We start from the raw sequence: 14,265 nt of genomic DNA, 5'->3' as shown, positions 1-14,265 counted from the left end.
ATGACGATAACAGCAGAGTCGTTAAGCAGCTGTGAAAGGAGTGACGGAGTTTTAACTCTTCCGCGACGGAGGTGCGAAGCCAAATTTGGAAAAATCGCGTGAGTCATTACGCGATTACGCTATATCAGGATGATAAATAACGTTTGAGAATCGTAAATTCAACGTCTCGTTATGTTTCTACACACACCACCAGTTCCAAATGAACTTGGCTCTGCTTCCTTGGGAATTCGCGGTCGAGCAGCCATCCATCCAATCAACGTCCAGCAACCTTGCTGCGAGGCAACGATCCACTATTTTTCACTTTCTGCATCCTCGCGGGTTTGAGTTTCCCTCGCATCGGACGGCCAAAATAAAACGAGACCTGTTTTCGAGCCTTCAAAACAGATTATCGTCCAGATCTGCAGTTTTTCCAATTAGCAAGGCACGTACAACTTTGTCCATGAAATTTGCGACGGAAAATAAATCCGGATTTCAAAAACGTCCGAAACTATAATCCTGCAATTCCTCATCCCCGACAAATTCAAGTTCGTCACAGATGTTAAGCGCAAATTTGGCAAATTGCACACTGCATTATCCTCATCAAATTCGGGTAAATAATTCCTCCATTAGTCAGCGAGGTTTTTTTCACCGCCTCGAAAGCCCTGAACTATGTTTAATTACGTGAATTTGACGAGTACAGCCAAGAACTCTGTGGAAAATGCAATTTGGGACGGCAATTTGGGCTCGCGTTGAGTGGTTGACGACGTGGCGAGAGTATGGGTATCTTAATTATTTGACGATAGAAAGCGCGGCGTTAATTCACGGAGGAATTGTTACAAGTGAATACTTATTGCGGGATCCCCGATAGCGTATAATGGGTGAGTTCTCGGAGGCGCGAAGCCTCGCGTCGGTTGCACGCACTTCCGCATTTCTAAACGCATGCAAATAATCTTGACAAGTGCGTGAGCTGGCAGCGCCTGGAGACCAGAAGAGATCCGAGAAAAGGATGATCGTGAGATTGATTGACAAGCGAGTTCTAATTATTCTAAACACTCCGTGCGTACGCGAGGCGTGCTTCGTCATTTTGATCGGACATTGTTCAACGGAAAATTGAAGAAAATTGAACGCCTGAGCGTCGATCGAACGATTCGATTACCGCGAATTTATCGATCGAAACGATTAGCGATTTATGAGGAATCAATTTATCCTGCATTTTCGGAGATATATTGATCGAAATGTATTATTGCATTATGAATATGTACGAGGATCGAAAATAATTCACGGCAAGGCAACTTTTACGCAACCATAATGGACAATGGTGATTTAAATTCCTGTTTAACAACGAGAAAATAATGATTACAGCCAGTTTTTCTGGTTATGAAAATTTTTCACCCAAGTGTGTTCATTATACGCATAAGCGTGCCTCGGCAAGACCTTGTCTCGTTCCAAGTAGAGTCATAAAATCATATAATTGTTCGCCTAACGACGGTGTGAAGAAAAAAGGCAGATTTGCCGGTGGCTTGTACGAATGTCTTTGCCGCAAGTCACTGCTGCAATTTTATCGCTTTTCTGTACCTTGCTTAGATGAATTAGGTATTAAGTGCATCTGCGCGTTCAAATGAGGAGCCGCAGTGGCTGAGTTTTAAAAAAAATTTTCGAAGAGATGCGCCGCAGCGATCGACCAAAGGCTGAATGTTCTAGAGCGATCAGCGTCTTTAGACATGCGGTTTCTTATCTGCATCTTCGGAAACCGAAAGCTCTTGTTATATCTTGTTGACAGGTTGATACAGCGTGCATTAGCGACTTTACAACGGTTATTAAATCACCCGCATCGTAAATTTTTCTCAAAATTAATTACCAGCAGCGTGTCTCCCGTCATTACCCACATCGACGCTACTTGATTCTTGATAAAGAATTTTTATTCGCCAACTGAAACTTTTCGCGTCGTATGGTGTATAATATAATCGAAAGCTACTGATAAACTCCTTTCACAAGATCGCATTTCATCCTTTGAAATGACATTTTTCGAACAGGCACGCAATTAGCGATCCATCCCCGGTTTAATGGAGCAATAAACGCCCCACGCATGGATTCTAATTTGCACGTTGAAAGTGCCGAAAGTTCTTAATTCCTCACTTTGACTACAGGTTGCAGGTTTAACGTCTTAACATCGCTTATCAACTCATCTAGATCGTAAAACTTTTCGCAACAATTTTTATTCGCCAACCCGCCGGTGTACCTTCACCAAATACATTAAATGTCACGCGTGTTTGCGATTCAAATCTTGCTTAGGTGATAATTTGGCCGATAAAAAATTCCTTCGTCTTCTTGTTCACAAAATATACACACAAGAAGATCACTCGAGGATAAAAGACCCCATGTTTCACTTTAAAGGTTATATCCCCAATATCGTACATTCTTCTCGAAAATAATTCCTCCGATCCTTGCGTCAACGCCAAATAATCGTTGGTAAAAATTATTTGCCAACTCACTGCTTGTAGCCGTTGGGTGTTAAACTTTCTACAGCGCTGCATGCGGCACATAATCACCCACGACTAGATAATGCCATCGTGTATTCAAAACATTATGCGCGACACACATTCACCTCTAATCGACTTGGATGCACGGCAACACGCTGCTAAAGCGATATTAAGACTTAACATTTTCAATGCTAATTTCCGTCCGATCTACCAACGAGGAACGAATTTGCAAGGAAGAAAAACATCCCGAAGTGAATAAAAAAATTACAGACTCGTTTCTAATCGTTGCGTAACCGACTGCTCTGCACGTCTGTTCGCAACTGGAACAATTAATTTTTCTTTTTTTGTATGTAATAACAAAAATTTTGAGTCGTCGAAGGCATGCGAACGACGACGAATCTGGAATTTCGGAGCACTCAGAGGTAAAAAAAAAAAAGTGCAGCAGGAAACATCGAAATAAAACAGAACCGTGCAGAATCGAGCCGGACGTTAATGCGAGAGAGCGTTTCGGAGTGACAATACGAAATATATTTAACGTCCGATTACATATTGGGGCCACATACCCTTCTCCGCGAAGTGTGCATGACGTTTTGTCTGTTTAACAGTTTACGCTTTGCACTCCGTAGGGAGGCGCGTCTCTCTGAATTTCGGTCGACAGCCTCTTTCCTTTCAACTCTTTTACTCTTATTCCTGTCCTTCTTATTCTTATTGCAGTACCGAGTGCCGGCCTCGCTCTTGGCGATTCTGGGTTTGTGTTACGACTTGCGGCTTTAAATAAACACAAAAATCGCACCCAGAACCCGAGCCCAGGTACCGTTGCAATGGTTTTAACATGGAAATTATCCTCGGGTAACCCGGTGAGGCCAGAGACTCGCGTGTGGGTCGTTTTTTATGTGTAAAGAGAAAGCTGCACAAGCCACGGTGTGTGAGGTCGATCCGAAATACGTTATTATAAATTATTGACTTCGGAATAATCGGTCGGTTCTCGATTCTTACGTTTCTCGAGTTTTTTTCTAAAAAAATTTCTACCGCGAATCACTTGCACAAAAAGCAATGAGACGTTATTTTCCCGCATTTATATTCTCCGCCAGCCAGCGAATCCTTCGCTCGTTATACAGTCGAGACTCTGCAGCACGAATCTACGCAATTGCGCATAAATTATACTCTATTTATGATGATGAGTTCTGTTCGTGGTAAAACTTTTCATCATATCCAGGTTAGCCTACGCCTGGACGACAAACCTACTCGCTTCCACGATTGTTCATACTCGTTAAGATAGACGCTGTAACTGGAATATTACATTTTCATCGGCGTGGTTCGATTCGTCGAGAATTTACACGATTCACCCTTTTCGTGCACAGAGTCGTTTCTGACATTGACTATCGATAATATCGCCTGTATTATGAAATAATTCTCGATATTTTTTTCAGCTGTTGACTTGAATTTAATCAGACACTAATTGATTGCTCGTTATGAAGTTAAGTAATTCGAGTCACGGCGTCGCGATTGGTTGTTAGACGATTTGTAGAAAAGCTCCTCGTCTGTATTTATGTAACGTATTTATATATAACAGGCAGAAGAATGAATTATACAATAATGCGTTTCAACGAAGATTAAAATATGCCAACCACAGCTGCCAAACCCCCCGCATAGTGTCAACAAAATTATGAATTAATGGCGTCATTACTCGCGCGACTCTCCATATGGCGAGCTCAAAACAATCAACGTCCTTAAACATTAAACTTCGCGAATGCTGTATTCCATTAATGTCATACGCCCGTCTCGCGCGGAATCGCGGCCATCAGAGTCGCCTGTGCAAAATTTATTTGGCACACGAGGGCAATTTTAATTAATCGATCGTTTTTACTTTGCGTTAATTTTTTTGCCTATCATTTCTACTTCTTATCGTGACAGGCATGCAAGAGCTATTAAAACATGGCTGATATTTATTACTTTCCCAGAAATGACGCAGGGAAATTAATTTGGCGTGACGCATTTTTCCTCAGAATTAAATATTCATTTGACAATTATTTGGGATTATCGAATAGCACGTGTAAGATTATTTCCTTACATAGTAATACACGAACGACAATAAACGTGTAATCCATGTACGTGTACGCGACAATGCAGACGCTTTGTGAAAATTTCTAATTCAGAAGATCGCCGCTAGATAAAAGTGGCTTACAAATTTCGATTGCCGAGAGCGTAACCTGCAGGAGTTAGGAAAGCCAGTTGGGACATTCGGAGGAAATTTATTTGTCCATAACCGTCGTGCGAACAAGCCGATAAAAGCTCGGCGACGATCCTTGTTCGCATACGCAGGCAGGTATGTAGGAGAAAATTCCCGTAACTTGTGAAACTTTATGGTTAGTTGAGCCGAGAGTCGAATGGGAGTCGGAACGAAGTGTGCGAAACGACGATGTCCACCTGCAGAACAAGTCGCACAAGCCTGGGTGAAGTTGTAATAGGACACTGACCTGTATCGTCACGATGCGAAGCTACCGTCAGCAGAGCCGGAAGGTCGTTCGGAACGGAGGTGGTCGAATCCTCGGAGTAAACAAGGAGAGACGTCACGGAGATCAGGATCAATCGAAGCGCCAGCATCTTGATCGTCGACGAACACTGATAAGCACTCACGTAATTACGGTATTCATTTTAACTTTGGTAAAAGCATCCCGTCGAGCTTTACATTATCGAGCCGAGCTTAATTCTCTTCGTTTTTCTTGGATTCCTACCGCGATTAAAAAATCGTTTTAGTTACTTATCGTCTCGTGCATTCGCTGACTGGGTATTTTCGTCACGATTATGCCGGGAATACTCGACACGTACCGCTAAGCATTCCTAGGAGGTCGAGAGTCGGCTGACGCCTCGTCTTTTTACGGTGTATAAAACGATCGAAAGAAGCGCATGTGGATAACGATCCGGCAAAGTTTTCGCTTTTACACTTTTACGATGATATAAAAATGCACGTTCAAACTACAGTCACTTTGTTTTAATTCCTCTTCCTTTTCCCCGGTGAGTCGGGATTCCGCGGTTTAAACGCGGACCGCGCACTGTCCCTTTAAACTTTAAACCTCCCTCAAGGAGCGAGGATGCATGGATATGCGCGCGAAAAAATTAAACAAGCTTTTACGGATGCGGTAATCGCCGCGGGTTGACGAGGCGATTACGATCGTACGGCACTGCTGTTTCCACTCCGAACCACCTTGGAATTTAATTTATGCCGTGTTTACTCCCGATGGGAGTCTCGGACTACGCAGCTACGACACACAACGCGTGTGCCTCAGCTCGGGTAATAGAAAAATATAACGTTGAATACGAAGCATCGAGGCTGACGATAATACCGCTTTCGTTCAACGGAGCCTTTTCATCGTTCATTGGTCGAGTGTCGAGAAGTTTCGTCGATGCTCGCCGGCCCGTATTTACGTCGACTATGTTATGTTATGATCCGTGTCTAGTGTGTAGAGTAAAAGAAGTGTCTAGCGCACAAGCCCATGCGGCACTGGCCGCGTCAGGTGTTTCAACGAGCGGCCATCGGGCCGACACCTGGCGGCATGTTTTGGAACTTTAACGGAAATCCACCTTTCGTTTCCCGCGCGGAAAGACGGGATCCTCTCGCGTATAAACCTATGGTAGGGGACTTCATTCATGGGACACCGCATCCCCACGTGTAGGCCCGAGATTCGCCTTCGAAGCTCGCCGATTTACGCGCGATGCCAAAAACGCAACGTGCTGTCGATGCTTGTAACATTACTCGTACCTAAGTCACCCGATTTTTCCTATATTTTAATAATAGTAAAAAAATGTAATTTTTTTCTTCATCAAAATCTTGCTCGCTAGTTTCATACGACGCCGCGACGTTCAAATTCACTTTGATGTTAACGTTATATCAAACCTTAGGGATTTTGTCATAATTTAGCGAAAATTATCAGTGTAGGTAGGTCTAATTTCTAACCGACAGTCGACACGAAGTATGAAAAAAAAGAAACGGTAAATTTGGAACTCACTTTTGGTACCAGTAACAAGTAATTGAAATCGTAAATAATAAAACCAAAATTCATTTCACGAATGCGTTGGTACGAGGTTCAGTCTTTACTTCGTAACAAAAGTCAGGCAAATGGTCGAAGGTGCCAAGTTTGGTATTCCCGAAAACAGTTTCGGTATACTTTGAATCTATTAGAATTGATAATAAACAGCACGGTGCTAAAAACAAGATACCGGCTGACCGTTTTATGCTTCAGGAAATATTCGTCGCGTATAATCGAAGCGCAGAAGATTCCAGAAAAGCAACTGACCTTTATTTCGTTGACTCGAGGGAACATATTGTTTTGATACACGCTGACAAATATGGTAAGAATTGATTTTTACAATTAAAAATGACGCTCTTGAAGCGCTAAATTATTTTTCGGCAGACGACTTTTTACGATATGTTTGAATACAAACAACGAAAACATTGCATAGCCGCTGCTCGCGTATGTCGTCTATATCCACAATAACTCGAGAGTATCGACTCCTACACACTTGATTCCACTTTCCTTTTCAGCAAACGAATTCCCTGCGAGAATGAGTCGGTACGTTTCACCGTCGCGATTGGACGCGGCCCTTTTTCATTCGAGCACGTCTAAAATCGGGGCCCTCGTCCATCAATCATTCCTTAATTGGGATGTTTGATGCTTTGAGTATTCACACAGTGCGTCGGTTGGTCGTCGATTCGCGTGTAGCGTGTTAGACGATTCGTGTCGAATCGTGAAAACACAATTTTACCGTCAAGGTATACACGTAAAGGATGAATTAATTGAGCCAGAAGAGCGGACGTCTTTGGAGGCAGAAAGACCGACAGACGGATGCGAAATTAAGTGGGTAATTTTTTATGTCAACTTACGCAACTTCACCGAATTCATTCCTAATCTACGTTCGTAAGGTTCGAGTTATATCTCATTCGGTTGCCGGTTACGTTTTGAAACTTTTACGATCGCATCTTGATTACGATGCAGAATTAACCGCTCTTCGGATATATAATATACGAGATTTGCCGAATATCGAGATTAGAATGTCGATGTCTTATGTTACGCGTGCGTATCGACGCATCGTATTGTAGAAAGTTTTTACTGCAGAGTGCGGCGAAACCGTTATAAAACCGTTAAGACGGTCAGCGAATGGAATATGAAGGCACGTGTTATCCTGAGTAATAAATCATCGGTGTGATCACATCGTTACGAAAGGCATTGGATAGAAAAAAATGTTAAGAAATTGGTGCGCCTTTCGACATTTAAAGGTTTCGCATTGATCAAGGTTTAATTCGGTTGTATTAATTGTTTTATCGTTTTCGCTGCATAAATTCTTGTGTGTCTCGTGTCAAAAATTGCACGTGGTAAATCTGTTTTCGCCGATTCATCCTTATTTTGAATTTCTTCTTCGCTCGGTTTAGCCAAATGCGAAACGTGAGCAGCAGGCTTTCGTTGTGACTGCAGGGTCGAGAAAAACGCGGACTCCTAATTCGTATTCCACCTCTGGTTATAACGAACATCGCAGTTTACCATCTAATTTGAATATTCGAAGGCAGTTGATGTATCCTTAATTTTGCGACTAAACTCAACTGGTTATGTAAAAATACAAGCACGTCAACAGCCGGCGTCCTAATGAGCTCCCAATTGGCGAGACGCGTATACGAGATTGAATTTTAACCCCAGTCTCATCCCTCGATTAATTTTCAACCTGGTTGTAAAAAAATATCGCCGACTAATCAGCATCAGCAATACGATAATTGAAAAAGAGTAAAATCGAGAAAATTTGTAAAGCCAACTTTTGGATTAAGTAATATGAACATACAATGTTTCGTGAGGTTCAAATTCTCTAAAAAAAACAGAATCACGGATAATTGAAGTAATCGCGTCTGAAACCCACTTGTGATCGATCGGTATCTCGAGAAATGGAAGGCGACACTGATTTTTGGGTCCCGAAGCTGTTCTTAGTAAGCTGGCGTGTTCGCAATTTGAAAGTGATGCATCGCTGCCGCCCGCAAGCGTAACTATTGCTTATTTTTCCCTCTTAAAATTCGGGAATGCAGCGGCAATCATTCCTGCAGAGGTGAAACACTGCCTCGAGTCACGGGTTGGCCGAAAAGCGAGCGCTTAATCATAGCCTTCGTACTGCAAATGCCAGCTGCAGTATCCCGATGCCAGCTCGATTCGTTTATTCCTTGCGTTTCGTTTATTTTCCGCGTCCCAGCTCGCGGGCGAAAGATCGCCAGCTCTGAATCCGCGGGGCCACCGTGATGCATCACGGGTCCATCCACCTTCGCGATGCAGACTCCTAGTTAAACATGACCGAAAATAACCGATTTAATCGAAAACCGATTATTTTTCAAACTCGATTAATCGACCGGCTCGCTTATTTTTCCTAACAATCGGTTCTTGTTTTTTACTCCCATGAACGACGCAATACGATATCAATTTGTGTGATTAAAGTATCGATTATTATCATAGTTTATACTTGCTAATTGTAAGTACCTATTTGATATAATAAGTGAAAAATAAATTCATACTTTTACCTGACATTGAAAAATATTTTCAAAGAAACTATAAACGATCAAAAAACTTTTTCGCTATTAAGACTGCACATTGAAATTTACGAAATTTTAGTTTCTAATGCTCCGTTTCAATAAAATACGATTTAATTTGATTGATTTAATTAATTAAATGTTTTCGGACTCGATTAATCGATGCATCGCTACCACGGGACCGAGATCCAGGATCTTTGCAGGGAGACAAGGAGAGGTACACCTTATTAAGCCCAACCCGTCCCGGTATTTAATTAGGCCTTGTCTTCGGCAAAAAGCTGGAGTTACAGGAAGCGATGGGTTTCGAATTGGTGCGCGAGCAGCGAAGCGTGCATCAAGACCCGTTACGCGCAGAAGCCACGTTATATCCAACACATTCAGGCATTGGCGTCGCTTTTGTTGTTGCCGTTGCCTTTGCGCCGCCATTATAATACATCATTGCATCATCCGCTATTTACTCGCTCAATTATCCCAGTCATTGCACCCTGTCGCTTCCAAATTTTACGTTTCTTTTCTTTTTTCGCTCTGTTTTTTAAACGTCAGCTAACGATAAACGCTCGTTGGTGGGTTCCGAAAAGCAGAGCTGAAATTTTACGATGGCAAAAAATTTATTTGCAAGATCGTCGTAGGTTTTTTATTCAGAATTAGTCAACGTTATTAAAGTGAAATATAAATCTCTAACGTGGAAAAAGTCGTTTCAATCTAACGGAATTCAGGTTTCCTGATGATTATTTTAATTCGCTCGTTACCGACAATTTAAAAGCGACTCTTCAAGACGAAACTTTCTACGTTATGAATGAAGAAAAATTTTGTACTATTTTTGTACAAACGTTCTCTAAAATGCACGATGTTTTCGAATTTCTCAACGATTTCTAGTAGAATTCTGCCTCTCGAAATATAATATACTTCATTCGATGATCTCATTTTGCCAAATTTGTAACGATTGTTCAGTAAATCTATCAAGTCACTCGATTACAACATAGGTGGACTGTACGTGAACTGGTTATAATCGTTTACGAAGACTTTCATTTTTGAAAGCTTGCGTTAAAAATAGAGAATCGAGCGAACAGCTTAGTAAATTTCTCCTTTCGGGGATAGGCTGCTTCTGGATTCTGTGAACCAATCTCGCGTAACTGTAGGTTGTTGGAGATATATACCTTCCTCAATTTCGTTCTTTCAATTATGCTTTTTTTCTCTCTCTCTCTTATTTTATATCCTACTCTTATTTTGAAGACCTGATCCTGGAGGCAGTGCTCTCACCATGGGAACTTTACTTTCTAGAAGAGCACCGAGTCAGGTTTTAGTTCGAGGCAAAATTGCCATGAGCTAAATGATCTCACAGACGTACAACTAGCCCAAACGGTTCCTTGACACCGGATTCGTTATTATATGCCGTACGTGTCGCTTTCACGGTGCACCATATGAACCTACGTTGAATTCTGAGGTCTTGCCTAGAGCCGCGTAATTACTCGCGCTTTCCTTCCAACTGCATCAGATCTTCGGAACAATCTGTAAATTGTACGTCCCGGGTTACGGTAAAACGTTTTTTATCACCTATAATAATTCAAAGAAATAATATTCAACGCGATTAACTTCCGGAAGAGGATCATTACCAACGTAATATTTACCGCTAATTTTTATAAGCTTTTAAATCGCCATTTCTAATAAGGAAATGCACGCGGTGAAATAAATCCACCGAAACTACCCGCAATTAGGGACCCCCCAGGCGTTACATCAATTATTATAACAACTTGGTTTTTTCGGACACCTACAAATCGATCAATCACGTGACGGGGTCGGTTCAACTGGAAACAAAGTGAAAGAAATTCTATCGAAATTAATAGCGCAGTGCCGATCTCTCTGATCGTTCAATTCTCTCAGGGTACGAATAACGCGACTCCGTGATACATGTAACCTACAATAACATGCAACGAGGAAGACTTAAACTTATGGTACTACATGTACTCGCACAAACGCGTCGCAGTGTTGGAGGTGAAAGTTTTCTGTGCAGAGTCTAACTGTTCCCTCGTACGTACATACAGGATAGCGCAAAGGTTTTGACGAATCACAAGGAAAATAGCAGAGATTAACTTCTAACCACCATTAATCACCGCCTGCTTATATATTAATTGATTTCTCCGCTAACCAGCTCGCCGATTTCATCTGCAACGTTGCTTTTTAATCAACCGCCGATGATGGGGTGTACCGAAAACATACGGTTAATTGTAAGACCCTTGTCTGATTTATGTAGACCGGAGGAAAAAATAAATACTATAACGTCACGTTGTTTCGAAAAATGTTCTCCGCCCAATTAAGGATGTCGACTAACGGGACGACGAGGCCTCCACTTGATGAAAAATTAACCCCCCGGTGGAATGCTAGCAGAATTTTCGGTGCTGATTTCGACGAGAGTTAAGATTTTACGATTCCAGTTTGCGAGGCGTCATTTGGCATGTGATTTTTACAGATTTTTATTAAGATTTTATAATTACACCATAATGTCATTTTTTTTTTTAAGCAAACTTTCATCGCCGCTGCAACTAATTAAATTCAGCAAGATATAATAACGGTTTGAAATTTTTCACACGTTACGAGATGCCCTCGCAGCTCGAGATATAATATTCAAGCATTCCTATTTCGCGAGGCCAGAACTGAATTACCTGCACTCGTCAATCCGGTTCTCGATTTCCCAAAATACAGATACGTGCTCCTGATTTTTTACAACACTTTCTCGGCACATTTCTTCCCGCAACTAGAGGATAATTAATATTTATCCAGCAAAAAATTCCGGCTTTTGCAGTTTTCTTGTGTAACCAATGACCGCACTCGATTCAAATAGAAACGACCGCCTTTCATTTCGTAGGAATGTCAGAGCTACGACGATTAATTTTAAAAGTAGAATAATATCGGCTACGCGTTCTACGCAATGCCAACCGATGGGCAACGCCGTGGTAAAAAGTCGCACGTAATCTTCCGAGGATCCGACCACGGACCAACAATGAGACTCGGTGAAATTGCCCAACGTTTCAGAAATATTTAAAAAATAAAATAAAATTCCCGCAAGTCTCGGTGGCTGATTCCGACTTGAAGATCATGACGTCGTAGGTTGTAACGGGACACAAGCGATTACCCAACTGGCCGAACTGGCTCAGGAGGACGAAGCGGGTCCCACTGGAACCTTTTTGTCAGTGAACGAGTTAAATTGCCCAGCGTTTTTCTCCAAATATACTCGCGAGCAATCTCAGCGAGTCCGCGATGCGTGATGCGAATCGTTCGATGCCGTCGATGGATTCCTCGAGGAGACAGGATCGGGACTCGGTGATCTTTGGATCCTTCCTTTCTCCGGCAACCCGATACCGGGCCACCCGGGTCTTTGTCGGCGGACAAATCGGGCCGCTGATGCCGAAGAATTTGCGGAATCGAGACCCGCGAGCGTGGCCCTGCAAAACCGTGCGCGAAAATAATGGGTTCGAAAAATCACCGAGAGCTTGCGGATCGATGAACTTTGACCAGGGAATCGGGTTGCTTGGGAGCTGGCGAACAGCGCGATCGGTATTTTGATACGGATTGACAATAGCGCGGGTCTTTGATTTATCGGTACTGAGAGCGAGCGATTTTTCACGGCCTTTTTAGCACCCATTGCTCGTCGTTGTTATTTCAGCGTCAGTCCAACCTCCTCAAAATCCGAACGATTGAAATCTGGAATTTACGGCGTTTTACTGATCTGGCAGAAAAACCACCACGACGATGTACAAAGATTCCTGAAACGAGCAATTTCGAGCTATCCAGAGTCTCGGCGAGACCTAAGGCCCCGAAAAAACATCTTGCAATCCTGCGTAGCTCTGCGGGTGTGGAATTCTTCGCTCGAACAGATAAATTAGGCAACATTAGGGCCCACTCTGGTATTACGGGAGGAAGGGGGGATGGACCGCGATGTCGGTGGGCCGAGATTTATCGCTTCAAATTGGTCAGAAAATACGTCGTAACTCTTTGCGAATTTATGGACGTCTCTGGCGTGTTGACGCCGCGATACCGTGCAGCATCCAACTCTGCAGCCGGCATCGCATCCGCGCGCAAGCTATTTTACAACGATTATCCGACAGTGCGGTTGTTTTGGTGTAGGTGTCGTTACACGTGTGCGACACTTCCCGTATCTAAATATTCATTATGCGATACGTACAACATCTTCAAGATTCGTCATTTCACCGGCGTCCGTAAATCAGCTGAGACTGGACACTTGTTAAATAATTGCAGAAGCATAACCAAGGGAATTGCGTTCGCGAAATATGCTCGCCGGTAATGCAGCTCCCTTCGAAATATTTCACATACTTTCACCCTCCCTGCAAGCCGGCACAAGCTTTTCTGCGAAAGCTTCGAAGCTCGAAAATTCTCTCAGGATTGTTGTAAGACAAGTCGTTGGCAACGATGTCAATAAGCCTTCGAATGAAACTTCGCAACCGTATAATTCTATCGCTGTTGCCTAGCTATTCAGAAGTAGAATGGAGAGGAGCCTCAGGATCTACCTCCGGTCGTTTTGTAATGTTTTTGAGCGGTATTAAAAAGGCAGAGATCGTAGACTGGACGAGATTTACTGGTATCTACGGGGCGGTGTGCATCTAGATTCTCCAGCGTTGGTATCACAAGCGAACGATCTGGTGCACATTGTTCGAAGCCTAGAATAAAGTCCGCGGTACAAGTACATCGCATTGTTCCGGAACCCCTGAAGCTAGAAGGCAAGAAATCGCCGCACGCCAATTTTTCGACGAGTTACCATCGCTTGTTTATAAAGCAAGGTGTCATAATTCGGGTCGTAAACCCTGGAAGTGTACGTAACGGAGGAAGTTTGACCACATGGAAGACGGTCGAACGAGATTTCTTTGGATCGTGTCACGTTTCGCCACCGAGTAAACTCTTCTTGATTTAAAATTCATCGCGGCAAAACACTTGTACATAGTCACGTGGTTCTTTGCTGCGGTTTACAATTTCTTCAGCATTAAGACCGGCGTATTACCGTAACGATGCAACGATTTCCCACGAACTCCGTGAGTTCGTGTGAAGTTAATTGTTTCTGCCAACCTCGGAGGCCACCATCTTGATATTGCTAGACGGTATATACGTATACCATTGCTGTATAGTTACGAGACACCAGCTGCAAGTGACTGTCACACGATAAGAAGCGAGGGGGTGTAATCTGATTGAATCCGGAGAAGTGGTTATAATTTTCAAAGTGGAAAATGACGCTGAGAA

General features: G+C 42.8%; 1 protein-coding gene across 1 annotated transcript in view; it reads right to left on the bottom strand.

Annotated features, from left to right (window-relative positions):
• LOC107228144 overlaps positions 1–5,964 on the bottom strand; it is a 107,966-nt gene extending 102,002 nt beyond the window's left edge. The window contains exon 1 of the mRNA XM_015669519.2: positions 4,937–5,964. Coding sequence (XP_015525005.2) covers positions 4,937–5,063 — 127 coding nt within the window. The 5' untranslated portion in view covers positions 5,064–5,964. The remainder of the gene's footprint in view (positions 1–4,936) is intronic.
• Between the last annotated feature and the right edge of the window lie 8,301 nt (positions 5,965–14,265).

This window comes from Neodiprion lecontei, chromosome 1, assembly GCF_021901455.1.
Source record: "Neodiprion lecontei isolate iyNeoLeco1 chromosome 1, iyNeoLeco1.1, whole genome shotgun sequence".
In the NCBI taxonomy this organism is placed as follows: Eukaryota; Metazoa; Arthropoda; class Insecta; order Hymenoptera; family Diprionidae; genus Neodiprion; species Neodiprion lecontei.
Note: the sequence above shows the minus strand (reverse complement) of the source record. Positions and strands in the feature narration are given on the sequence as shown.